Source organism: Doryrhamphus excisus, linkage group LG3, assembly GCF_037039965.1.
Source record: "Doryrhamphus excisus strain RoL-2023G ecotype Guam linkage group LG3, RoL_Dexc_Guam_v1.1, whole genome shotgun sequence".
NCBI classification, from domain to species: domain Eukaryota; kingdom Metazoa; phylum Chordata; class Actinopteri; order Syngnathiformes; family Syngnathidae; genus Doryrhamphus; species Doryrhamphus excisus.
In genome coordinates this window covers 12745019-12770594 of record NC_136359.1, presented here as the reverse complement: position 1 = coordinate 12770594, position 25576 = coordinate 12745019, and the positions used below count along the sequence as shown (strand labels likewise).

Genomic DNA, 25576 nt, shown 5'->3' with positions numbered 1-25576 from the left:
TGGCCTCATTATGTTGGTAAAATGTCATGCAGCCCAGCTCCTGAAGAAAGGGCATTATTCTACTTCACAGTGTCACAGTACATGTTGGAATTCATGTTTCCCTCAATGAACCGCAACTCTCCAGCACCGGCAGCAATCATGCAGCCACAGCACATGCCGCTACCACTACCATGCTTATAATTATATAGCTATTTAGACAATAATGGCTGTGTGTTGACTCACTTTTAGTGGATGGTACAGTAAGTTTTTTTCTATAGTATTGACCCTTAGGGAAATGGTTCCTGAAATGAGAGTGGTGCACTACAGTATCAGTATAATGCTATGAGTAATGACTAAACCAAGGGTATAGACCAGGGGTCTCAAACTCAATTTACCTGGGGGCAACTGGAGCTAGGGTTTGGGCAAGGCTGGGCCGCATCAGGTTTTCCAAAAAAAACCAAACGCATTTATTAAAAACAGAAAAATATACAAACTTTTTCAGTGCTTTGGTTCCGATTTTCTACAATAAAAGCTCTGATAAAACATTCCACTATTCTCAAATATCTTAATTTTTATTTTTCTGCACAAAAATAAATAAACAAATCAAGAATAAAGAAAATCAATCAATCAGTAATAAATAAATATAATAATAATAATAAAATGGCAAATAATAAAAACTTAAGAAACCACATATAATTATTTTTTTCAGATTAAAATTAACAAAGCATTATTGGAGCCCTGTAGACATAACAAAACACGACTATAGTCACATTTATACTTTTTTTATTTACAACATATTGCGCAACTGCAGGGTCTTGAGACACATGCTAACTCGCAAACTAGAGAGCTACCTAAACGGTAGCCTTCAAGTTATTTCCTTTAAACTTAAATAGCCAAAAACTTACCACTTCCACAAAGATGGGGAGGATAACTATGAACAGTTATTTAACCTTTAACATGAACATTAATCAAACGTAATAATTTTTTCTGGGTACATGATACCATACAGCATCCATATCAAACTTGCGCGGGCCGCACTAACATTAATCTTTCATATCAAGGCGGGGCCTCAAACTAGTGTCCTGCGGGCCACATTTGGCCCGCGGGCCGCGTGTTTGAGATCCCTGGTATAGACACTCTATAAAGCCCTGCCCTGCTGCACAACTGTTCCCCCTAAAATTTCTGTCAGCTTCTATACAGCCTTCTTGTATGTGCCACCAAAGATCCCAAATCCTATAAGTGGAGCTCATTCAAGCTACCTAAATTACCCCTGGGTACAATGATGGTCAACACAAAGAAATGAATGTGTCCCCATTGCTCTTAATTGGCTCCAGGTGGCATATTATGTCCATTAACTGCACACAATGTCAATGTAAAACCTTTCACAAACTAATTTTGTAACCTCTTAGAAATGGCAAGCATCTTAGGACTCAAGTTGTTGATATCCATCTGGTGGTATCCGCTTTCCATGCAGGGAGGACCCGCCCTAAATGCATTCTATCCCTTTATGCAACAGTATGTCCTGAAAGTTACAACAAAATATATATCATTATTGAGACTTATTGAGATACTTTTCATTTGCCATTACTTGCATTTCATTAGAATTAAGCGCAAATCCATTTGAATATGTGAGCGCTAGGAAGCTTCCTTGTGAGTGTACGCTAGAAGATCACTTCAAGGTTAGGGATTCTGTGGGGAAAACCCACATGCACATGAACAGGCGTTAAGTACTATACAGGGTAGTGTATTTGTGAATATGTTATGCAATCACACAATAGGAAAAATCATCTGGTTCTTTCAAGGCTCTCTTCTTTCCTCATGAGTCATAGAACATGGTGTCATGGGAAAACGCTGATATACTTCCTGATAATTTATGGTAATATCTTGCTGGGCGTAGTCGGACAATCTGGCTGGAGTCGGTACACATCTGGGTTAAACCTTTCACACACGCTACATGTTGCAACTGCAAATGTGTTCACATACTCGTTTGCATCCAGTGAATTAAAGAGATGCAGGCAGCCTGGCTTAGCTCAAGGCCACCAGACACCTCATTGCACACAGATGGACGCATTACAAACTCCAAATCATCTGGGTCATACTGTTTAGGCAAAAAAAGCCCTTATACAGCACTTTATATTAAAATATCAGAACAATATTGCCATTAAATCAGTTTGTATTAACATATGGTCACTTATAGATCAATGTATTATATTAGCATGGATAAAATGTTGTGTCCATTTTATACTGCTGTATTATTTGTTGATGATTTTTTTTATTTTTGTGACAGTTTGAGTCGGTTTGTGTCGGTAATCATTACAGGAAGACTGCACTTTTGTTTTAAATTTTGCTGCCCATCATCCATAATCCTTCAGTGAAACACAAACACATGTATTTCCCTTATTTGTGCATTGTAACAAAATAAAATGAGTTCTTATGAGCTAGCTAACAATTCACATCATTGGGAGGTATATATTTTGACTTGAAGCCCTCTAAAAAAACCTGTAAAAACGTTTTATTGTTTGATATACATGCTGTGATCATGGAAAAACAAGTATATTGATGATAACATGTAATACTTACAGTATCTCGCCATATTTTAAACATTGTATGAACTTTCCTGGGCACATTGATTTCACAGAGCTCATATAGCTAACATGATTTCCGTCAACAACAGCAGCATAGAAATAAAATTGAAATTGGAGTTGGGTATCCGCTGTTCTGTTCCATCTGTGACGCTGAGACAAGTGGCTAGCAATGCGTTGTGTTACTCTGCCATGTAAATATAGTTTTTCATGTTAGCTGCTACAATAATAATATCTCTGTAGCTCAGTTGTGTAAATGGGACAATGTTGGCCTTTCTTTTTAGTTTTTTTGTTCAGGCTTTAGCGTCAAAATAGGTAGGTCCCATGGTGTACATTGTTAGCTAGCTTATACCAACTCATTTTCTCTTGTTGGCAAGCCCAGAAAAGGGGAATAAATGTGTTTTCCTGTTTCACATAAGGATTGTGAATCCCACATTTTGAAAAAAAGTACAGTTTTCCTTTAAGAACTTGCAGTCAGCGATTACATTATAATACGTTGTATGCATGTGTGAAGTTTGCCCAAGCACAGTAGGACTGTAGTATGCTATAAATAAATATAAAACCACTCCGTAGACTTCATACCTTGGCCAAGGTTGAACTGCTAGAAGAAAGTGGTTCTCTTAATTTAAAAAGTAAATTATTCTATCATTTATCAGCAGATAAAGGTCAAGAGTCACTCTCTGGTCTCTTGTCAAAGCAGTTACGAAAAATGATGACCTACCGCAGCTTTGCAGACATCTTTTTTGCTGATATCTTAATTATTTTTTGGCTTACTTGCCAAAGGAAGTCCCTCAGTGACTCCAGGGAATGTGAAGTTTGCCTGGGAGTCTCAGTAAAGTGAGTGTGCACTTGAAACTGACACTCCAAGGCGTATCTGGATGGCTGTGCTTTTTTCTTTCTTTTACATCTTCATCCAGCTCTGATGGTGGAGCGCTGCAAGAACTGCTCGGCTCGGTATGAAGTGTGCAGCTCCCAAGGTTCTTTATTTGTGGTGTAATAACAAGCTCACCACTTTTATTTGCTGATTCCGCTGTCTCTGTAAAAGAAGAAGATGTGGGAGATTTACCAAGAGGGAATACATTCTTGTTAAATGGAAAATCCATGGAAAGAACATCTTACTTTTTGTCTGCCTACTGCCAACTGTTTCTTGATATGACCTTGTTGTTTGGTTTGTCTCAGCTTGGAGAGGAGAATGAGGAGGACGCACAAAGCATTGCATTAAGACTCCAACATGACAAACAGCATCACAACTAGGACCTTCACATTGAAAGCATGACTATAATGATCAATTGATTGATTATTGAGAATTTGGCCAGTCGTGTGGAATTGATTGTTGATTAATTGCATCTTAAAGCTACAATCAACCAGCAGAGACGCTCATCATTCATCACCATTATGCCAGCAATGGGAGGTTGAGCACTGACTTCTGCCTCTTTCTGCAATAGACGATGCAAGATCATGATCAAAACATCCAAAGAGATATTCTCCCATCATATTGTGAGCGACAGATAGAAAACCTCTGACTTGCTTCGGGAGAATTGGCTGGGCGTTTGCTGTTGGTACACTTGCATAAATATTAATTCATTAATTCATTTTCTACCGCTTTTTCCTGAGCTGTCCCAGCTGTCTTTGGGCGAGAGGCGGGGTACACCCTGGACTGGTCGCCAGCCAATCACAGGGCACATATAGACAAACAACCATTCACACTCACATTCATACCTATGGACAATTTGGAGTCGCCAATTAACCTAGCATGTTTTTGGAATGTGGGAGGAAACCAGAGTCCCCGGAGAAAACCCACGCATGCACAGGGAGAACATGCAAACTCCACACAGAGATGCCCGAAGGTGCTCGAACTCAGGTCTCCTAACTGTGTCACACATGGCAAAATAATTACTTTTTTCTTGTTTAAGTCAGTTGCTCTTGGGGCCACTCTAGTGGTCACACGGCCCTAAACAGGTGCTAAGTTCGCTTATGGCTTGGGACGGCTCTGATTCAAGTCAATACGGAAGCGTCAACACTTTTAGATTGACACCTGCAGCAAAGGGATTATGATGTCAACACTTTTAGTTAGTCTGAAGTACCCCAAAATTTTCACAAAATCTTCTGGAGAACCACAACCCTGCCTGAAGCCCTTCTGAAATCCAGAATCGCCCACCATTGTCTCATACTGTATACTGTACATTGCATACCTCTTTAGGAGTGTGGTGCTGAATTTCGATATATTTTGTGGCAATTGCAAAGCACAAGCGCAGCAAAATAACTTGAAAAGTTAAAAATGGATTTGGATGAGATTTTCAGGAATTGTCAGAACTGATCAAATTTGCGGATCACCGTCTGGATCCAGGATAGGACCATTTTCACCATTTGTACATATCACTGTACAAAAAACAAACAAAAAATGGTCAGAGCTCTTGGAAAAAAACAATACAGGACAAGTTTCCAACAGGTCCTACTAAATATCAAAGATACAGAATATGATACAGAATATGAATAAAAGGGAGCCTTTGGAATTTTCATCATAGGCAGAGAACAAATGAAGGTATAAACATGTAGCAAGGAATGTAAATATGTAAGTGTAATATTTATGGTGTAAATCACAATATGGGGGGAACTATGGAGCTTGGCAGATGTCTGCGCTCTCAGAGTGCTTTTCTTGATGAACATTCATCCCAAGTCTTCATGTGTACGTATGTGTTCATCCACAGTGAATGACAATGCAGTCGGCAAATATGTATGAGGGGGTCTGTGTCAAAATTAACTGTGCAATACTGTAATAATAGTAGGAATATTGCTTACTTTTTATTTCCTTTTTCAGACTCTTCCAGTGACAAATTTGCATTAACTAATTTGCTACGTATTTTTTTTTCAACCTGACTGCTTGCTCCCAATGATGGATTTGTACGTCTTTTATGTTTTTTTGTGCAAGAGGCAGAAAGAGGTAATGATGCAACTCCACAATAGAAGAGATTATGTCTCATGCAGTTTTAAGTTGAAAAAACAGCCACAATGTGGCAGAGTGCATTTATCAGAGCGCTACGCAACAACCATTCATACCAATGGACAATTTAGAGTGGCCTATTGAACATGCATGTTTTGGGATCGTGGGAGGAAACCGGAATACCTGGAAAAAACCCAAGCAAGGAAATTCTAACCCAGGTCTTCCCGACTGTGTGGCCAACATGCTAACCACTCGGACACAATATTGAAATGCGCCTTAAAATCTGTAAAAATCATCAAAAATGACCAGAAAAATGACTGGAATTGAATATCACAAAGCAAGAATTCCATTGATTTTAGAGGATATCCAGAAGGGGTCTGAAAGTCAAGCACATGTATTTATCATCAGTGCTCTTTTCTTTTTCTTTTTCTTTCATCAGAACATACCAACATTTGGAAACTCGAAAGAACTTTACAAAATAGTAAATGATTGTTTCTTGATCCACAGGGACAAAAAGGTCATCCTGGTCCTGCTGGTCTGCCTGGTGAACCTGTGAGTAACCCTGTCTTTTGTTTGAAAAATGTTTTAATATATACAGAAAAAAATAATTACCTGAACAACCCTTATCACAACATTTTTACAATGTATTTTTTGTATACACTTTTCTCACTCTGCTTCCCGTACTGTTTGTAAAAGTACGTTTAAACATTAAAACATAAGACTCAGCAGAGAGAAGTGTTGGTCGCCTGCGTGTCTTTTATTTATAGATACAAAACAGGACACCAGAGGGAATATTAACCTAGAAACATCAGCTATCAGTTGTTGAGGAATCTTGGCGGGAGAGAGAGAGCTCGAGATTGTTGGCATACACACAAGTGGGCTAAATGCTTTGGACGCTGGAGGCTATTTGCAGTACTCCTCCACAAATCTTGTGAACTCTCTTTGCTAATTAGTGTTCAACTTCCTGTCTCATCCGGCTTTTTCCACAGTGGATGCAGATATCAACAACGCCCTGAATGGCCTGAATATTCAGATGCCTTTATTTTGATGAAATACTTCTTTTTGCTTGTTTAGTTTATGTGCAAATTTTGAATGTAGTGCAGCTATAAACCTGCATGTCTAAAAAAAATATTAGCTGGCCCGTTAAAATCCCATTCAAATGCACACTTGTCTTATTAAATAGGGGGCAATGCTAGTTTTAGACACATTATTTTCCCATAAAACCAACTCATTAGTGACAAAGATGACATCCTCTTTGTCCCTATGCAGCAGTAATATCTAATTGCGTACCATAAACTTGAAATACCTTTTGACTGCTACATTGATCACTACATTTTATTTATCAACGAATGCAGCTTTGACTACTATTTGTTTGCAACTTGTCTTCCAATTGCTCAGTTTACATTTTGTGTGGCTTATCAATTATTCAGATATAATATCCCATTATTTGTGCTGCAGCTATGGCCAAGGTAACGGTACAAACAGCGTGCAATTTCTTACATATGTCGTCTTTAGCGAAGTTGTTGCCTTGATTTATGCATTTTTTGTTATGTTTTAGTGATTCACTGTAAATTAAGGTTCACTTGTGATGTTTTTTTAGAGTTTTATTGCTCCAGTTTTTTAGATTCAATATCAAGGGTCCCCAACCACCGGGCCACGGGAAGCTTTCAGGTCCAATGTATGAAAAACGTAATAAAATACATTTGTAAATAACTGCATAGATTTGTATGTAAATGCATGTCAATTTTGGAAATATGGGTCAATTTTTTATTTAACAAAATCATATAAAGTTACAAATCCCATAGTTTTTACATGTGGTTTTTAACCAGGTTTAGAGACAGCTACTTCCCCCTGGCCATCAGACTGCTCAATGCCAAATAAGCCCCTCTACCTGCCCACACGCACAACCAAAACTTTAAATTATTGTTATTTATTCTAAACTATTTAAATTATTTGTACAAATTACTGTTTATGCTGTACATTGTTGTTCATATTTGATGTAATCTATTTATTCTCCACATTATTATTTATTATTTATTATTACACGGGAGACAGGCAACGACATTTTGTTGGCAATTTCACTGCTGTGTTATTGTGCAATGACAATAAAGAAAGTCCATGTCTATGTCTATGTAGGTTGTTGTTTGCGAGTTCCACTTTGTTTGACGGTCATTAAATGCACCGTTGTGTGTATGTGCTAATTTTCTCCCACGCTGCACAGATAGACTATTATACTGTATTTTTACCATTTTTCTTTCACCATATATTTGGTCTCAAATGCCGATACGATGTGGGAATGCATACAGGTACAGTAAGATTAGATGAAGTTATCGAGTGCTAATATGCATATTGGTGCACTGTGTGCAAAATATGTATGCTAATTGTTACAATATTTAATGATCAGAACAGTACAGGATGATATATATTTCTATGTATTAACAGCTCCAAATGGACTAAATGAACAAAAACACCTCATAAGTCTAATATACTGTATGTTTGTCTCACACTAGTCTCTTTAATAGTCGCAGAATCATTTGAATGTTATTATGAGCAATGAGGGGGGTACTTCACTGTATTTTCCAGCATACATAAATGTAGAAAAACTGTAGATCTGAATTAAGAGCAGGAAGTGAATAATAAGAATATCCGCTTCATGTTTTTCTTTAGCTTCCTGTTTATTTTCACATACACGCATTATTAAGCCTTTTTTGTGATGTTCGGAGCGTCACTGAATGCATCTCCCGCACATGTTATTAACTATTTAATATTATTATCATGTTTTAAAATTTGTGTGCCCTGTGATTGGCTGGTGACCAGTCCAGGGTGTACCCCAACTCTCGCCCCGAAGTCAGCTGGGATAGGCTCCAATCTTGACCCTGTGACCCTATGGATGGATGGATTTAAAATAAGATGATTATTATTATATTATGTTAATATTATGCTGTGGTGTCTGGTGAGAAACCTACAGTATATGCCATGATCAACAAAAAATGTGTGCCTCAAGCAACACTCACTCGGCTAAACAACACACCATGCTACTACTTGCTTCTTTCTTCATAACCGTGGTGTGTTTTTATTATGATAAGACTTCCTGCCCATCTCCTTACTTCAATGCATGAGCCTCCGACTAAAACCCCATGTGCTTTCAATAAGATGATACTTCCTTTCTTACCCTTCTTTCGTGCGCCTTTCAATGCTGATCTTTGTGCCATTCATTCTCTCCACAGGGGGAAAGGGGAGCTGACGGAAGCCTCGGGGTCAAAGGTTATCCTGGCAGGCAGGTGCAGTAAATCTAGTGTTGCAGTGCTGGTTGAACAGGGCCACACACTCATTCACCCGAGCATGCACTTACATGAAGGATGTAAATTATTATGTATTGTGCTAACTTTTTAAAACAAGTTCAACAGCTGCAACAGTATTATTTATCATTGTAACCATATTTCTTAGTTGCAGACATATGTCAGAGAGGCGGCTTGCGTCATTTCCGATTTTCGGATGAGCAGTAAACTTTTCAATAGAGCCTCAAACAATTAATATCTTTGTACAATGGTTGGCAGATGAACGCGAACAACGGTACATGCTGTTTAAATTATTTACTCCCAATTTTTTTGTACAATTCTTATTGGGCGGTGCTGCAATGATGTCAGCCTCCCTTCTGGCTTTGAGCTCCTCTTGCTCCCTGGTGGACAGAGGCAGCATTCCAGTGCCATCCATTTGTTTTCAATGCCGCTTGTCCTCAAATGAAATGTTTTGCAATGCATTATGGGAAAATGTTAAAGTAATTGTTCCACATTTTAAACCCGTATTGGTACTTGTTTGTATATTATCTTAGGAACTCAGTGCACATATGCAACATCCAAGAAATAAAAAATAAATGTGTGTATTTTTGCTTGCAATACATGCAATGCATTTCAATAAATGAATGTTATAATAAGTAACAGTCATTTTTTGTGAAAAAAAAGGGACTAAAAGGAAACGCAGAGGCTAAAAAAGTCGTTAAGAGGACGAGGACCAAATCAATAGGTCAGACCGTCCAGACCCAGTCAGAAGTCAAAGATGTTGAGAGGTTTCTCACCGGTTAAACTACGCTTGACCTTTTCTAAAGGCAGACAACTGTTTCTGCTGTCTGGGTGTTTCAGGATATATGCGAGTTCACTCACAGGTCTCCCTGTTTGCCTCCTATGAGCACTTATTATGTCAAAAGTCTAACAACCGCGGGTGGGTTGCTTACTGGTCGGTGATGGATGAGGATTTACCACCCTCTACCACATTGTGCAGGCTGTGAATCAGCAGTATGATACTCCAACTAAACTGGTCGGGAGTTGTGATGCATTCACTGACATTGAGTCTGAAAAAAAATCAATGCACATGCTGTTGAGTGCCCCATCCCAGAAAATCCTTATTTTTACAGTTGGATCAAGCTGTTAAATGCCTCCCAATGAGGTTTATAGTTGTTTGTTTGCCAAGCTGTGTGTTTTTCAGCTGCATTGTGACTGGTTTCGCTGAATGTAGAGACTAAACCGTCATTGGCCGTCACTGTTCAGGCAATCAGATGTCAATCACTGCATGTGGGGTCAGTGATGATGCAACCACGGTCATTACAGTCATAAATCATGTAGCTATGGTCTGTATTACTATTTTTGAGAACAATCCCTAGTTCCTTAGATCTGAATTTGAGATAAATGGTTGCGTTTTTTCTCCTGCCATTCCTACAACAAATCATTGTTTTTCCAAATCACATGATTTCAGTTTGCTGATTGGACTTTTTGACGTAACTCTGTCCTCTAGTCGGGCTTGGTACCGGCACTAGAGATTTCCAAAGGCCTCTTTCATGCATGAGATCTTGCAAAAATTGTTGCATGAGAGCCGTAATGGTAGATCCTGAATTTATTTGTCAGTGCTTGTCACAGCAAGAACTCTCTGAAAAAGCAGTGGAAAAAGACAATGTTTAAATACAGTGTGAAGTAGGCTTAAGCGTGTTGATGAGTTGAGTCTGTGTTGTCCCTTCTGGGACTAAGACAAGTTAACAAGTAAACAAATAATATTTTATTGGTTATCTATACCAATACAATATGCAGCTTGTGGATAAGATACAATAGATAGATATACAAAAGTATATATATATATTTTGGGATGGATATATTTCAAGTACCTACTACAACATGTCTTTAACTTCACCCCCCCATCCCTGGCCTCCTTTTGGAAAACCACAATATGGCCCCTATAAACAAATGTCATTAACACACACTTCATCCACTTGCATTGGAATGCTAAGGATTCTCCAAAGGACGTCTGTAGTATACTGTGGACTTATCCGTAAACATATATCTCTAGTTCTGACAGGCTTTAATTTATATTTATCTCAATTTAGTATTAGTATTATCAAACTAAGCACAAATGACCACACTAACACCCAACTTGTCTTTTTTTGTTGTACATTCAGGGTTTACCCGGGCCTGTAGGCCAACCAGGGCCAAAAGGAATTGAGGTGAGTTGAATGTCGGCACAAAATACACTCATGCTAAGTGATAAGCATATCTTTATGCATACTCAAAATTGGACCTTTGTCTTTAAAACCATATGCTGCATCTACAAACACTTGACCAGGACCATTCATCATTTGTTCTATGTTTTATTCTGAGTGATGTCACTCACTGTATATGCTGCTATGCTATGATATTTTTGGTAATTTTTGGTCTGTTTCTCCATAAGCAGGTTGGACAGTGAGGGCTTCAGAGATCCCTGATGTAAGAGTATGTGCCCTTGGACTACATCGTGGAAGCCAGCACCATGCAGTCCATGGGCATATACACTGGCCTCAGGGCCTAGCTCCTCGACAACATAATCTGACTGGAAAACATTATCTTACTTCTGATGTTGGCTCCTTCACTCTTCTTTTTACTCTTCTAATCTCTTTAGGGGCACATTGGCCTCCCTGGGTTCTATGGCCTTCCTGGTCCTGATGGAGAGAGAGTGAGTGTCAATCACAAAGGGATTACATTAAATAGACAAACGGTGGAACCTTGGTTAGCATCATTCATTTGTTCCAGAATGGCGGAACAGAACCAAATCGTAATGTTAATACAATTAATCAATTCCAGAAAGACAAGCATGTTAACATATTTAAAGTTACTTATAAATGATTTTACCTTCATTGAAATGATTGTTCCCAAAGACAGTGGCAGCAAGATCAACCACCACCACCTTCTTGTTTTGCCATCTGTATTATCTGTGTGTGTGAGACTTATTGGTTCAAGGAACACCGCAGATGAGGTGTGCAAGCGCATTTCATATAAACCTATAAATCAACCTATAAATGTTGTTACAATGTTGTATTCTTATGTTGAATGATGCCAAAGCATCATCAGATAATGATGTTTGGAAGTGAGCCCTGAACAAAGTTTGGGTTGGCTCTGAATGCTCGGTTCCAGAGAGTTTTTTTCAAGCATTGCCATCCAGCCAGTGGCTTCCTTATATGGGCGTGCCTGGGGACAAGCTGTACACACTGAGTGGGACCAATCACAGCAGAGTGGGCATGACCGGAGGCGGGCCGTGGGTGGAATAAATTAATATAGATATAGATCGTTTTGGAAGTCCAAGGAAATACAGCTAGAATAGGTACAGATTCTGGAAGATCTCGAAAGCTTTGTATGTGGGTTATTGTGTGTAACTGCTCTACAGGACTCAACAACTCAATACAAAAGGCCGAAAATGAGCATAAGGCTGCAAAACAAGCTGCCTTGATACCAAAAAAAGTTTCAATTGCCACAATTTTGATAAAGAGTGTGAGGAATACTTTTTAAATGATTTAATACATTGTACCCATTTTTTATAGCTTTGGTATTTACTATTCAGTGAGTGAAAACATGCTGTCATTTTATCCTTGCAAGCGCTACTATTTGCATACTTGAATATTAATAACAACATGTAATTTAAAAATAAGAGAGTAGCCTGAGGGATTTGTTTGTAAAAATTTAACGAGTCACTCTTTTTTTTTTTTTTTCCAGGGAATTCCAGGCGTTCATGGGAAGAAGGGCGAGATGGGTAGGCCGGTAAAGTTTTCTCTCAACAAACTTCTCCTCACAAAAGTGATTCATCCTCATCCATGGACCCTCATTTTAATAAAAGCAAGATATTACAGCATAATAATAACATGCAAAAACAATGAGAGTGCCATTCATCAAGGGAGAATGAATGTGATTTGTATTGTATTATTATTCTGCCTATTGTTTTATGTGATAAAAATGATGGTCCTGCAGTGCTAAAACACTTAAGGAAACGCAAGACCCCGCACTTTTTTGTGCATGTTCATGTTTTACTAATATAAAGTGTCAGTTGTGGTCTTGGCTCTTCGGCGCACCGAGCCACACACCAGGCAAAGTCTCTCGACAATGGCGCCTGAAAGTCAACTTTCCGTCCGTGAGGGCTTTTACATGGAAAATTCTGATACTGTTCATAAGCTCTTGTGTCAATCTGATACGTCCCAGAAGACCAGTCTGGTCGGACGTTTTGACATGAACATGGCAGCCAAAAGTACGCTCATCGAAGCCTTGACAAAATAATTTCTCTCTCTTGCAGAAAAGTGAGCTCAGTCACTACACATAATGTTTCTTTTATTTCGTCTCTGAGTCAGCAGATCCAAAGGGCCTGCACATAAAATGCAATTGTATACAAATGTGTCCACAAATCCACAAAGGCTAAATCCATGCTGAAATATCAATTGTTAATTTTGCTAATTAAGTATACAAATAAGAAACTGGTTAAAGTTTCTGAGATGAATCTTTTCATTTAAAGTTTCACCCTGCATGTGTTTCTGATCAAACCAAGATATTTATTGGCATTTCTGGAAAGAGGCAACATTTTCCACATTTCCTGTGGGCTTCGTGTTGCACCAATTACTGCTTATTACTTCGTCCTCATCAGCCAAATGTTCCACATCAGATGTATTTCGAAATAAATTCAACCTCTGTCTGCTAAAAGAGCACAACACCTTCTCTGTTATCATCTTCTTTACCCAAGGTGCTCGTCCCTTTCGCGTTGACCTTGGCATGCTGACAAGCACACGATGTATGCATCCTTATGTCTTTTGTTCTGCCTTCATAATGGAATGAGCAGCACCAGGCGCAAAGAAAAAAAAAGCCTCAGTAAGCACTTTGTGGGCCAAGAAGCTTAATTCGACCATGTGGGCAGGTTCTGGTGGTTTTTCGGGTCTGCAGGCTGATGTGCACGCTATTGGAATTTCCTGCCAGTCTCCCCGGAATGAAGCGTGGGGAGCGTGTCTGATGGGATTTGCTGAGATTTAATTTGCAAACTTCTAAACACTTATGTGATTTGGTTTCATGCACAAACCGCATAATATGCAAATAAAGAAAGAAGACAATAACAACATGCTCATTTAAAAGACGCCACTGTTCCTCTCTACTTATGTAACTTACCTTGTCTGTCTGCCCAGGGGTTTCCTGGCGACTTTGGAGAGAGAGGACCACCTGGTCCGGATGGCAACCCTGTAAGTCATAATAATAATAATGATGATGATGATGATGATGCACAAAGCTTTATATTGTGAAGTGAAACAATAGGAGAGCAGGGGTAAAAGGAAATACTGTAATAGGGCCACTCAAAGTAAAGGAAGCAACAATCCCAATAAATATCGGTTACACTTCTTGGTACTTCTTCTTTAGAGTAGTCACTATTACATTGTAAAAAGGAGCATGATCCACTCAATTGGGAAACTGGGTCACATGGCAGTTTCCCAAATGACCACAAGATCAAACACACCTCCAAGATAACAAGGAAGACCTGAACACATATGAGCACCTGTGGGGGCATCATTAAAAGGAAGGTGGAGGGGGTTATTACTGTTCCATGGGAAATGGTATCAGAAGCATTAAGGAGCCACAAGGATGATTGGAACAACATATTTTTGGAAAACATGTATAGTGTCAGGCTGCACGGTGTGCAAGTGGTTAGCGCGCAAGCCACACAACTAGGACACCAGAGTTCAATTTCACCCTCGTCCATCTCTGTGTGGAGTTTGCATGCGTGGGTTTTCTCTGGGGACTCTGTTTTTTCCCACATTCCAAAAACATGCTAGGTAATTGGCGAAGTGTGGTTGTTTGTCTATATGTGCCCTGTGATTGGCTGGCGACCAGTCCAGGGTGTACCTCGCCTCTGATCACTGATCAGTGTGTGGGATTTTCATCCCAATAGACGTGGGTTCAAAGTTGAGGGTTCCATGACAACATAGTGGACTGTACCACATTCCCCCTGTTGCAGTCATAGTTCATTATTGTGTCCTCTGCGCTGTTGAAGGAGCCCCCTTCATCCAGCATTCCAATTTCGGTGACCCAACAGGATCTGTTAGATCATCATGTGACCTCAGTGAGCCTCCCCTTGCACCCTGAGGCGTTGTTTCCTGTCCGGTGTAGGAAGTAGATGTGTCACATTCGGCTGCCTTCATCTCCTGTCGTCCCGTAGAGAAAGAGAGGAGGTGACAGGAAGGCTGTGCTGGGCTGCCAACCATCCCCTCTGTTAGCCGTATAGCACAGAGAGGACAGGACATGGCATGTGTTTGCCGGGTTGATAACCTGGACAACAGAAGTCTCTGTGTGCTGAGTGCCAAGTGCTCAGTAAGCGTGCTCAAAACTGAAATGAGAAACCTCCACAGAAATAGAGTGGATTAACTTGCATTTCTTGGGATCCATCTCATTTCCATCTCTTCTCTTCAGGGTGACCTTGGAGCTCCTGGCCCATGTGGAGTCCCTGGTCTTCTTGTGAGTGGCTCCTCAGCTAATTTAACACTTGGTGTTTGCACTTCGCATTTTATTATCTTTTCTTTTTGTGTGTCCTTGATAAAGGGGGACATGGGCCCTGTTGGTGATATGGGCTTACCAGGAACGCCAGGACTCATGGTAAACACTGTCTTCACGGTGATTTGGTATGAAAAGAACACATTTTGGCCTCTTAGTTCTTAAGCGTTTTTCTTTTTATTTCAAAGGGAGTGCCTGGAAACCTTGGTGAACCAGGACTGAAAGGTGATAAGGTGATCTGCATATGTACTTCTCAGACTATTATCCCTAGACCAGCAGTTACACTAGCCTTAGACTTAATGCTTGCATTATTTGGTGTAGCGGTCAATAGCCAAAGAGTACACTTGTAGGAATGGAATATTTGCTGGTAATGGTTACGTCTCTAAATCAGGTATAGGGAACCTATGGCTCGGGAGCCAGACGTGACTTTTTGGATGAACTTTCCTCTTTCCAAAAACAATAACATTTGTAAAGTACTTACAAAAAGCAGAATCACCAGAAAGCGAAGCTAACACTATGAAACATAAAGCAGGGAGGTGCTGCATATAGGTGTGAACAATCTGGCAACAGGTCTGAGGAGTGGCAGGGCTTAAATACTTCACATGAAATTGCTTGCAGGTCAGTGATGTGGTTCTTCCATCCCAGACAAATTGTACTGCAATAAACGGAAGATAGATGGAAGTAAAGCAGCACCACAACACATGACACCGCACTCACTAAATTTAGAGAAAAAACTAATTTGTGCAGATATAAACCGCACCGGAATAAAGGCCGCACATGACCACATCATAAAATGGCATATTGTGGTGTGCAGAAGTATGCGAGGACCAGATAGGAACCTCTTTGACAGGAACCAATAATGAGGTTTGAAAAAAATAATGACAAGCTTGTCAACCCATTGAAAAAAGTTTCCCTATATTGCACTGGGTCTATTAATCAAATGCTCAGATTTCTAATTCTGCAGAGCAAACCCTTTTAATGAAGAAGCCCCCCCCCCAAAAAAAAATGAAAAATGCGGTGTATGGTGCAAAACCATGCAGCACCAGAAGTCATATTAATGGTAAGAAGTATTTTATTTATTATTAGATAGCTTCAGTATAACATTCATTGATTCATTTTCTACCGCTTTTCCTCATGAGAGTCGTGGGGAGTGCTGGAGCCTATCCCAGCTGTCTTCGGGCGAGAGGTGGGGTACACCCCGGACTGGTCGCCAGCCAATCACAGGGCACATATAGACAAACAACCATTCACACTCACATTCATACCTATGGACAATTTGGAGTCGCCAATTAACCTAGCATGTTTTTGGAATGTGGGAGGAAACCGGAGTACCCAGGGAAAACCCATGCATGCACGGGGAAAACATGCAAACTCCACACAGAGATGGCCGAGGGTGGGATTGAACCCTGGTCTCCTAGCCGTGAGGTCTGCGCGCTAACCACTTGTCCGCCGTGCAGCCCCTTTAGTATAACAATGTTATTTAAAAATAATAAATTCGGTATATTCTAAAATTGTTGGTCTTGCTTAAAAGTGCATAATTAAAAAAATTATACATTATATGGATTTCATGGAAGTACAAAACATAAAATATGTGGCTTTCATAGCTCTTTTAGCCAAAAAGGTTCCCGACCTCTGCTCTAGATGCCACCTAAACAGCCTTTCATGTCACAAATATGTTTTAAAAGCCATACAATAGTACATAAACCTGGGCTCTAAACATTGACTTTGACATGCAGTCGCACTTGTACAATTTCTCAATTGGCTGCATTATCTATGTATTGCATAGGAGCCTTGAGTTCCAACTGAACTTATGTTGTATTTTTATTTTTTTGTTTCATTGTTGCTGTAATATATGTCATATATATTTTTTTTGCAATCTCAGGGAGATATTGGCTTGCCAGGAGAGCCAGGTGAGGGGGGCTTCAAAGGTGACAAGGTATGTTTATCCAATGGGAGGTCCAGCGAGTTAATAGTTCAGTGGCCATCTTTTGTTGTTTGTTGATCTGCTTACTACAATGTTGTATTTGGTTTGTTTCACAGGGCATGCAGGGGTCACCCGGGCCAACAGGACCTTTTGGAAATCCAGGACTACAGGTGACTCCTATAATTCAGTTTTCTTCACATTAATTCCAACGGCTTGAAGTATCTTGAAAGGCACCATGCCAACCACAGATGCAACTTCAGTTATTATGTTTCCCCTTAAGGGTCAACCTGGTGAAAGAGGCCCTGATGGTTCAGCCGGCCCTCCTGGCCTTGAGGTGGGCTGAATAAAATCATAAATGTAATAGTCTCATAGGGATGACAGGTGGTTCCTCTTACAGGGTTTCCCTGGTGACATTGGCCCACCGGGTCAAAATGGCCCGAAAGGACCAAAGGTTGGCAGTCTATTAAAATGCCCCATAATGTAAAAAAAAAAAAAAGTTAATGTTAATGTTGTCACTAACAGGGGAAGCAAGGAACTAGAGGTTTGCCTGGGCCACAAGGTACATCTGGACTACAGGTAAGAGCATTCCTCCTCTATATCAGTGAGTTAATGGCTTCCATTTACATTTGCAATTGTTCTCCAAAAGGGGGATGAGGGGCCGGTTGGACCAGCTGGGCCAACAGGACTTGAGGTGAGTGCTAATTGAATAAAACCAATCCAAAACCAACCCACCAATCTATTTTCTGTCATGCTTATCATTCGATGGTAGGGACAGGACAGACTGTACAGTTTTTATGCGTGTTTTCTTTTAATTCTGCGGTGTATTCTCTGTGTCACTTTGAATTTGTGTTCAGGGCAGGCCTGGGAGGCAAGGATTCCCCGGAATTACAGGCCCAGACGGACTCAAGGTCAGTTACACAGAGCCGATTACCATCCTGGACCTAACATTATTTCCTGTGCTCTCCTTTATGATAATGTATCATCACTAAATATGTGAATTGGATGTTAATTCTGCTTTAACACAGAAGGGATACACAAATTAACACATTTTATGTCTGATGTGCTAATTGGATCCTTATCTGTAGGGTGAGACAGGGATAACCGGAGAGGTTGGGAATCTTGGCGACAGGGTAAGTTGCTATACTCTTTTCTGTATTTCTGCATGTTTCTGTTTTAGTTTGCAAAGCGTTGAGAAATACAAAGAGTGCTACACAGTGTAGTGCGATTAAGCCACCCTTGTCTTTTTCCCCTCAGGGTCTGCCTGGCTTCATCGGGGCTGCCGGGGAGATGGGCCTTGCCGGAGAAATGGTTTGATTGGTTTCTATTTGTTATGGCCAATGTGGCACAAAAACGTTTTTTTTACATTATTATATGTACTGTACTGTATATTCCTGTGATATTGGGACACATTGGATATATATGTTACTATCACGCTGTGTACTTCCACAGGGTGATCGTGGGAAGACAGGTACTCCCGGGCCTCCAGGGGAAACTGGGCTGATGGTAAGCATTGGTAAACACTGATGTCTTTGTTAATGAAACATTGCAGTACACTAATGTTGTTCTCTCAGGGTCACACTGGAATACCTGGAGAGACGGGGCCACCAGGGACACAAGGGATCCCAGTAAGTCAGCTCACCTTCATTGTCATAGGGCAGAACAGTGCATGTAATATGGCTAGTTAAATAGAAGCCTATCAGAAATGTCATTCATCGCTGTCCTCGCCCTCTTCCTGGGAACTAAAACAACTAAAGCAGGGGTTTCAAACTCAATTTACTTGGGGGCCACTGGAGCTTGGGTCTGGGTGAGACTGGGCCGCATCAGGTTTTCCAAAAAAAAAAAAAAAACCGCATTTATTAAAAACAAAAAAAATAATAAAACTTTGCTTTCTACAAGAAAAGCTCTGATAAAACATTCCACTGTTGTCAAATATCTTACTTTTTATTTTTCTACACAAAATAAGATGAAAAATAAATAAACAAATCAAGAATAAAGAAAATAAATCAATCAGTAATAAATAATTAAATATAATAATTATAATAAAAAGGCAAATAATAAAAACTTAAGAAACCACATATAGTTGGTGGGTCGACAAATTATTTTTTTCAGATTAAAATTAACAAAGCATTATTAGAGCCCTGTAGACATGACAAAACAAGACTATAGTCACATTTATACTCTTTTTATTTACAACATATTGCGCAACTGCAGGGTCTTGAGACACGACATGCTAACTCGCAAACTAGAGAGCTAGCGACCTAAACGGTAGCCTTCAAGTTATTTCCTTTAAACTTAAATAGCCAAAAACTTACCACTTCCACACGGATAGGGAGGATAACTATTAACAATTATTTAACCTTTAACATGAACATTAATCAAACGTAATATTTTTTTCTGGGTACATGATACCATACAGCATCCATATCAAACTTGCGATTCTCAAATCGATTCTCAAATCGATTCTCAAATCAAATACACTACTTTTCAAAAAATCTACTCTGCACATTAAGTGTATTTGCAAAAACTATCGATATCAGATCACCATCGGTGATTTCCAGAATTTTACTCTATATTGAATAGGAAAATAAATCAGTGGTATCACACATCACTACTGATGAGGGCGCACACAAAGCAAAAAAGATGTTGCGAGACCAGAACGTGACAACAAATTAGCCGCATCACTGTAGAAGCCTGAGAAAAAAGTAGCGACTTGAAATTACGACTACGCCATTTACACGATCCCGATTTTGCATTATATACGGAAGACTAAAGTTTGGTGGCGGAAATTAAATCAAAACCCCTATTAGGAAGGAGACACCACCAGTATTAAAATATATTTTACTGCTTTGTCTTGTTTTTAAATCAGACTTGACTTCCCACAAATAGTAAATACACATGGCTATGTTTTACATGGTCAACAATGTACATACTTCTTGTCATGTTATTGATATTTTTAGGGGCCTCCAGGCTTGAGGGGATCAAGTGGAGTCAGAGGATCCAAAGGCATGGAGGTAAATCGAACTATTTATTGATAAGGTACAGATACACCAAATGTATTTTTTCAACCAATACTATTGATGGTGGACTGCAAGGTGGACGAGTGGTTAGCATGTTGGCCACACAGTCAAGCGATTGGGAGATCGGGTTCGATTCTCTGCTTGGGCATCTCTGTGTGGAGTTTGCACGTTATCCCCATGCAAACTTCCCCCTTGTGTGGGTTTTCCAAAAACATGATGTTCGGTTATCTGACGAATCGAAATTGTTCATTGGTGTGACTGTGAATGGTGACCTGCGATTGGCTGGTGACCGGTATCATAGCTGCATAGTATTGACCCAAATGGCACCACACTTTATGACCAATCACATGCGGGAGACGCTCTCGTCATTCTCGTCACAGAACAGTCTGAGGGCCATTTTGTTCGCAACCGAGGCATCACTACCAAATAGAGCTGCTTAAAAATACTGTAGAGAGATTGAGAGAAGAACATATCTCACAGGACTTGTGGTGTGGTTTGAAATTCATTTCAGTTCATTGACTTTGACAGAACTGACTTTATCTCATTGAGATAGTCCGTCATCTATGGAGAGACTGTTGGACTGAATGAACAATTGAAGATGAATTCAAGTATAATGAAGGCATTTCATTTTGTAAATGAGTTTAACACGCCTCCCTTGATATCACAAATGTAATATCTGATTATAGCAGAATATTACATTCAGGCCTTGGAAAACAGAATTAAATACCCATCTCCTTATTACAGTCTGATGGAAATCCTCATTAACAGAATGAGCATGGCAAGGTTTATCAGCGATTATATGACGCTCATAAATGAAGAGGAGCATTTAAAGAGGCTATTTGTATCGGTCTTATTTCTTTGTTTTTCAGCTATTTTACTTCAGCGGTATTCCAATACACAACAAAAAATCAACTTTCCAAAAAAGCAATTTTCCAATAAACGCTAATTGGCTTTTTGTGACACTTAGTTTAAAATCAAAAGCAACATAAACAAGGGATGTCGTCCGTTTTTTTTTTTTTTTGTCCAATCAGATTCCAGTTTCTGTATTTTGCAGAGGTCCCAGATTTCAGATTTAGCTCACAATGCCAGCCGACAGACAATAACGTCAGCATTTTTCCATCCACTGACTGGTTGATGGCTGAACTCCAAGTTACAAGTGCACTTCAACAGCACAGTGCTGTTTCTTTGTGTCACAACACAAAGAAATGAGACAGACATGGTATTGTTTATCGTTCTGTAATAGTCCTAGTGCAATCACGCAAAGACACTAATATAATTATGCTGAGCATCGATCAGAGCTAATTTACAGCCAAATATTTACGAAATAACCACAGTGGAAACAATGCATTGTGGGATACACCCTAATAAATATCAATAGAGCTGAGATAACGACTCTCCAAAATCAAGATTCATTGTTGTCACTCGGTGACTCATAATTTGAAACATCAGTCAGCAGGATGTAAAAGTCCAATCACAGCTGTTTTGTTCCCTTCAGGGTCCGAGGGGTCCTGACGGTGCACTGGGGGTAGACGGGGCCGCTGGACTGAAGGTGAGAACATTAAAAGTTATCAAAAATGGTCACATTGCTGATTAAAGTGTCTCGGACTCTCTGCTGGTGACTCTACTTTGCATTTCAAGTTCCATTTGGAGAGTGCCTCCAGCTCTTTAATTGGATACATCAGTTCTGTCCCTGCTGTGGAAAGTTTGGAGAAACATCTTGTCTATCAAAGGCAAATAAATCTTTAAAAAAATAGTCATAAATAACATGAGTACTTTTATGCCAGTTTTGTTTTTGTGTCTGTAATTATTTTTAACATCTGAAAAACTTTTTGGACACTCTTGTCTTAGATGAATAAAATACAAGTGATCCTCGAATCAAAGAGTCCTAAAATATTGATGGTGCTGTTTGTTAGTGTTTTTTGGCGTCTGCAGCATTTTATCTATGGGGAATTTTTCTTTTTTTTTTTTAAACTCACTTGCAGATCTATTCTTTGCAGGGCCCTGATGGTCCGCCAGGAAAGTCAGGCCTCCCTGGTGATATGGCAAGTAACAAATAAATAATTAAGGTGTTTTTCCTATGGTTGACAAGTCCATCATGCAGTTATTTTAATCTTGAATAAGGAGCTAATTAAAGTAACAAATTGTCTACCTGACCAACCAATATAAAAGATAGGTGCCACATGCCAACTGCATGACAAAGTTAGGATAAATATGTATTCTTAAATGAAGAATTCATCCATACATGACATAAAAGGACATAAGGGAACATTAATAACAAGTGAACTTTACAGTATTTGTCTCATTGTGTTGTTCTTCTGCAGGGAAAGCTTGGCGAGCCCGGTGAAGCTGGGCAGAAAGGATTTCCAGTAAGCGACGAGAGCATAGTTGCAATTAATTAAAAAATAAAATAAAATCGTTAATCATCCTCTCTCTTATTTTAGGGTGTCCAAGGGCCCTCCGGCCCACCAGGGGAGAAAGGAATTGCTGGGGACACAGTGAGTCATATTATTATTATTACTGGTCGCAGGCTGCAACCATTAATGCTGCACTTCGGGTAAGGAACTTTACTAAAAATAATATAATTGTCAGTTTTTCTTTATGCTATATCAATATTTTACTTTTTATTTGAGAATTGTATTTATTGGAGAACTACTAGCTAGTAAATTGAATATTAATGCCTTTGGGAAGAAGAAAGTTGTTCTCTTTATGCACATCATAATGCACCCATACCATATCCCAATTACAAAGGTATGGACTGGACAATAACTGTACAGAATGGTTGAGGGCACCAAGTGAAAGGTCCCTACCAAAGGCCAGTTATCGCCTAGTTTTCATTACACAGTCGAATCACGTCATGAAAAAAGACATTTTTTTCAGCGTTAACCCTTTTTTGCATCCAAATGAAAAAGCAAAACAAGTGTATGTTAGTCTGTTGATTCCATCCCGTCTGCTGACGCTTACCCTTATAACTGTAGGGAGCAACAGGACCTACAGGCTTGAGTGGCCCAACGGGGGACATGGGACCAACTGTGAGTCCGATCACACTACTAAAATTAGAACCTGTAGCATTCCTTCCTTATGGCGGTCTTTGTTTCTGACAGGGGTTACCCGGAAAGACTGGCGAGAGAGGATTGTCTGGTGAATCTGGAGAGAAAGTAAATTGATTTGAATGAACTTATGGTTTTGTGATATTGTTTACATGTGGACCAGTAGTATGAAACATTTACATCAAAATATAATATTAGAGTTGCATTGAATGGGAAACTGCAGCAATTTATAATAATCTATACATAAGACAAACTCATTTGCAGGGTGACGTAGGTGCACTTGGCAACACAGGACAGCAGGGTTTAACTGGCCAGAGAGTAAGTATTCATACTGTTACAGATGGGAAATATTAGTTGCACATAATCCATAACATAAATGACTATTTTCCCCATAAGGGTGAAGAAGGAATGGATGGGGAGGCTGGGCCAAGTGGACCTGATGGCATTAAGGTGAAAGCATGGAACTTCCATCCATACATTTTCCATACCGCGTATCCTCACTTGGGTTGCAGGGTATGCTGGAGCCTATCCCAGCTGTCTTGGGGCGAGAGGACTGGTTGCCAGCCAATCACAGGGCACATATAGACAAACAACCATTCACACTCACATTCATACCTATGGACAATTTGGAGTCTCCAATTAACCTAGCGCTAACCACTTGTACACCACGCAACCCAGCATGGAACTTAATTTACATAACATATTGTAAAAATACCTAATCCAAAAAATTCAATTTTATTCCAAGAAGTTTCCGCATGGCTTGATTCCATCCAATAAATATGTGAATACTCACGAGTTCAGCATCAATAAGAGCGAATACATTTCTCTAAGAAATGACTGTGGAGATCTGTGGAGATACTTTTGTCATTCTTTCTACTTTTATGATGATCTCTTCAGGGTGAAAAGGGTGATTCTGGTCCAGAAGGTTCCAAAGGAGAAACGGGTGAAATGGGCCACAAAGGAGAGGAAGGACCCAGTGGGCCTCCAGGTCTGTCAGGAGTGAGGGTGAGCATCTTGTCAGTCAATTCCATTGACTTGTTCCGATGAACGGTCCTGTTTTGTTTACTTAAACTCATCTTCCTTTAAAAGGGTCAAGAGGGTAAACCAGGCAAAGTTGGTGAAAGAGGAAAACCAGGAGGCAAGGTGTATACACTCGTCACTTTTGTTCTGTAATTGACTACTTCTTTGGTCACTTGCTAGAGATGCTCACAACGTGTTGTACAAACTGTACTGACGGTCACTGAAGTGCTTACTTGTTGCATTTCACCAGGGGACAAAAGGTCACCAAGGTCACCTAGGAGAAAGTGGGCCAGTCGGTGAACATGGGCCACTAGGGTTTATTGGACTGAAGGGAGCAAGAGGGGCGATTGGACCCGTGGTAAGGCATCCTTTAGCTTTAGAGCACTTTTAGACTGACAGACTTAATTCAGTTTTTGGTGAAAATGACCTAAATGTGGATTTATTTCCCGAGGGTGCTCCTGGAAGAATGGGCCAACAGGGAAACCCGGGAATATCAGGCTATGAGGTAACGATTTTGTGATGAGAAAACACTTTTCTGCTTCAGGGAGTGTATCAATAAATCAATGCAGTCCTACAATCACACATTGTTTATATTTATTATCATGCAGAATTAACAATTTGTGAACAATACAAATAAAAAAAACATTTTTTGAAAATCCTTGAAATATATAAAGCACTTTTTTTTTTTACTTAAATTGACTTAAAGACATCTTCACAGTACACACATAGTTCTACTGCAAGTACAGCACTTTGGACAAAGTTATAAGATACCTAATATTTCTGTCAAATCATACCAGACTGGGTTGTAAGTTTTGGTTATCCGGGAGCCATTTGTGGCCTACAGCTCTTTATTTTTATTGCACCAAAAATATAAAACTTAACAAGAGAGGATTATTATTGTGTTATGTTGGATTTTGTTTCATTCTGTATTTGGACTAAATGAAATGGCTAACTTTGAGCGAATTTCGATGTGTTTTTTCTTTGTATTAGGGTCACAGAGGACTGCAAGGATCACAAGGACCACCTGGACCTAAAGGTGAAAAGGTACATCGTGACATAGTGTATATGTCAAGCGTTACAGTTATCCTTTCTTGATTAGTGGTACGATCTACGGCACATGTCATTGTCAATGTGTTGCTTAAGTGCAATCAGCCTCAAATTGACTATTTTAGTCACGACTGAGCGAATACAAATATTCCTGTTTACCGGAAAAGAAGCAGGACTACACAATAAACTAGATAACAGTCTACAACTAAT

The 25576-nt window shown here is 39.7% G+C and overlaps 1 protein-coding gene across 1 annotated transcript in view; it reads left to right on the top strand.

Annotated features, from left to right (window-relative positions):
- The window catches only part of LOC131128272 (uncharacterized), a 54046-nt gene that overhangs the window by 18131 nt on the left and 10339 nt on the right, over nucleotides 1–25576 (top strand). The window contains exons 8-41 of the mRNA XM_078789666.1: nucleotides 6010–6054; nucleotides 8730–8783; nucleotides 10946–10990; nucleotides 11422–11475; nucleotides 12510–12554; nucleotides 13955–14008; nucleotides 15231–15275; nucleotides 15360–15413; nucleotides 15500–15544; nucleotides 17194–17247; nucleotides 17352–17405; nucleotides 17516–17569; nucleotides 17633–17686; nucleotides 17758–17811; nucleotides 17882–17926; nucleotides 18090–18143; nucleotides 18321–18365; nucleotides 18490–18543; nucleotides 18685–18738; nucleotides 18807–18860; nucleotides 20193–20246; nucleotides 21748–21801; nucleotides 22250–22294; nucleotides 22574–22618; nucleotides 22694–22747; nucleotides 23228–23281; nucleotides 23354–23407; nucleotides 23564–23617; nucleotides 23696–23749; nucleotides 24197–24304; nucleotides 24389–24442; nucleotides 24570–24677; nucleotides 24771–24824; nucleotides 25310–25363. Coding sequence (XP_078645792.1) covers nucleotides 6010–6054; nucleotides 8730–8783; nucleotides 10946–10990; nucleotides 11422–11475; nucleotides 12510–12554; nucleotides 13955–14008; nucleotides 15231–15275; nucleotides 15360–15413; nucleotides 15500–15544; nucleotides 17194–17247; nucleotides 17352–17405; nucleotides 17516–17569; nucleotides 17633–17686; nucleotides 17758–17811; nucleotides 17882–17926; nucleotides 18090–18143; nucleotides 18321–18365; nucleotides 18490–18543; nucleotides 18685–18738; nucleotides 18807–18860; nucleotides 20193–20246; nucleotides 21748–21801; nucleotides 22250–22294; nucleotides 22574–22618; nucleotides 22694–22747; nucleotides 23228–23281; nucleotides 23354–23407; nucleotides 23564–23617; nucleotides 23696–23749; nucleotides 24197–24304; nucleotides 24389–24442; nucleotides 24570–24677; nucleotides 24771–24824; nucleotides 25310–25363 — 1863 coding nt within the window. The remainder of the gene's footprint in view (nucleotides 1–6009; nucleotides 6055–8729; nucleotides 8784–10945; nucleotides 10991–11421; nucleotides 11476–12509; nucleotides 12555–13954; nucleotides 14009–15230; nucleotides 15276–15359; nucleotides 15414–15499; nucleotides 15545–17193; nucleotides 17248–17351; nucleotides 17406–17515; nucleotides 17570–17632; nucleotides 17687–17757; nucleotides 17812–17881; nucleotides 17927–18089; nucleotides 18144–18320; nucleotides 18366–18489; nucleotides 18544–18684; nucleotides 18739–18806; nucleotides 18861–20192; nucleotides 20247–21747; nucleotides 21802–22249; nucleotides 22295–22573; nucleotides 22619–22693; nucleotides 22748–23227; nucleotides 23282–23353; nucleotides 23408–23563; nucleotides 23618–23695; nucleotides 23750–24196; nucleotides 24305–24388; nucleotides 24443–24569; nucleotides 24678–24770; nucleotides 24825–25309; nucleotides 25364–25576) is intronic.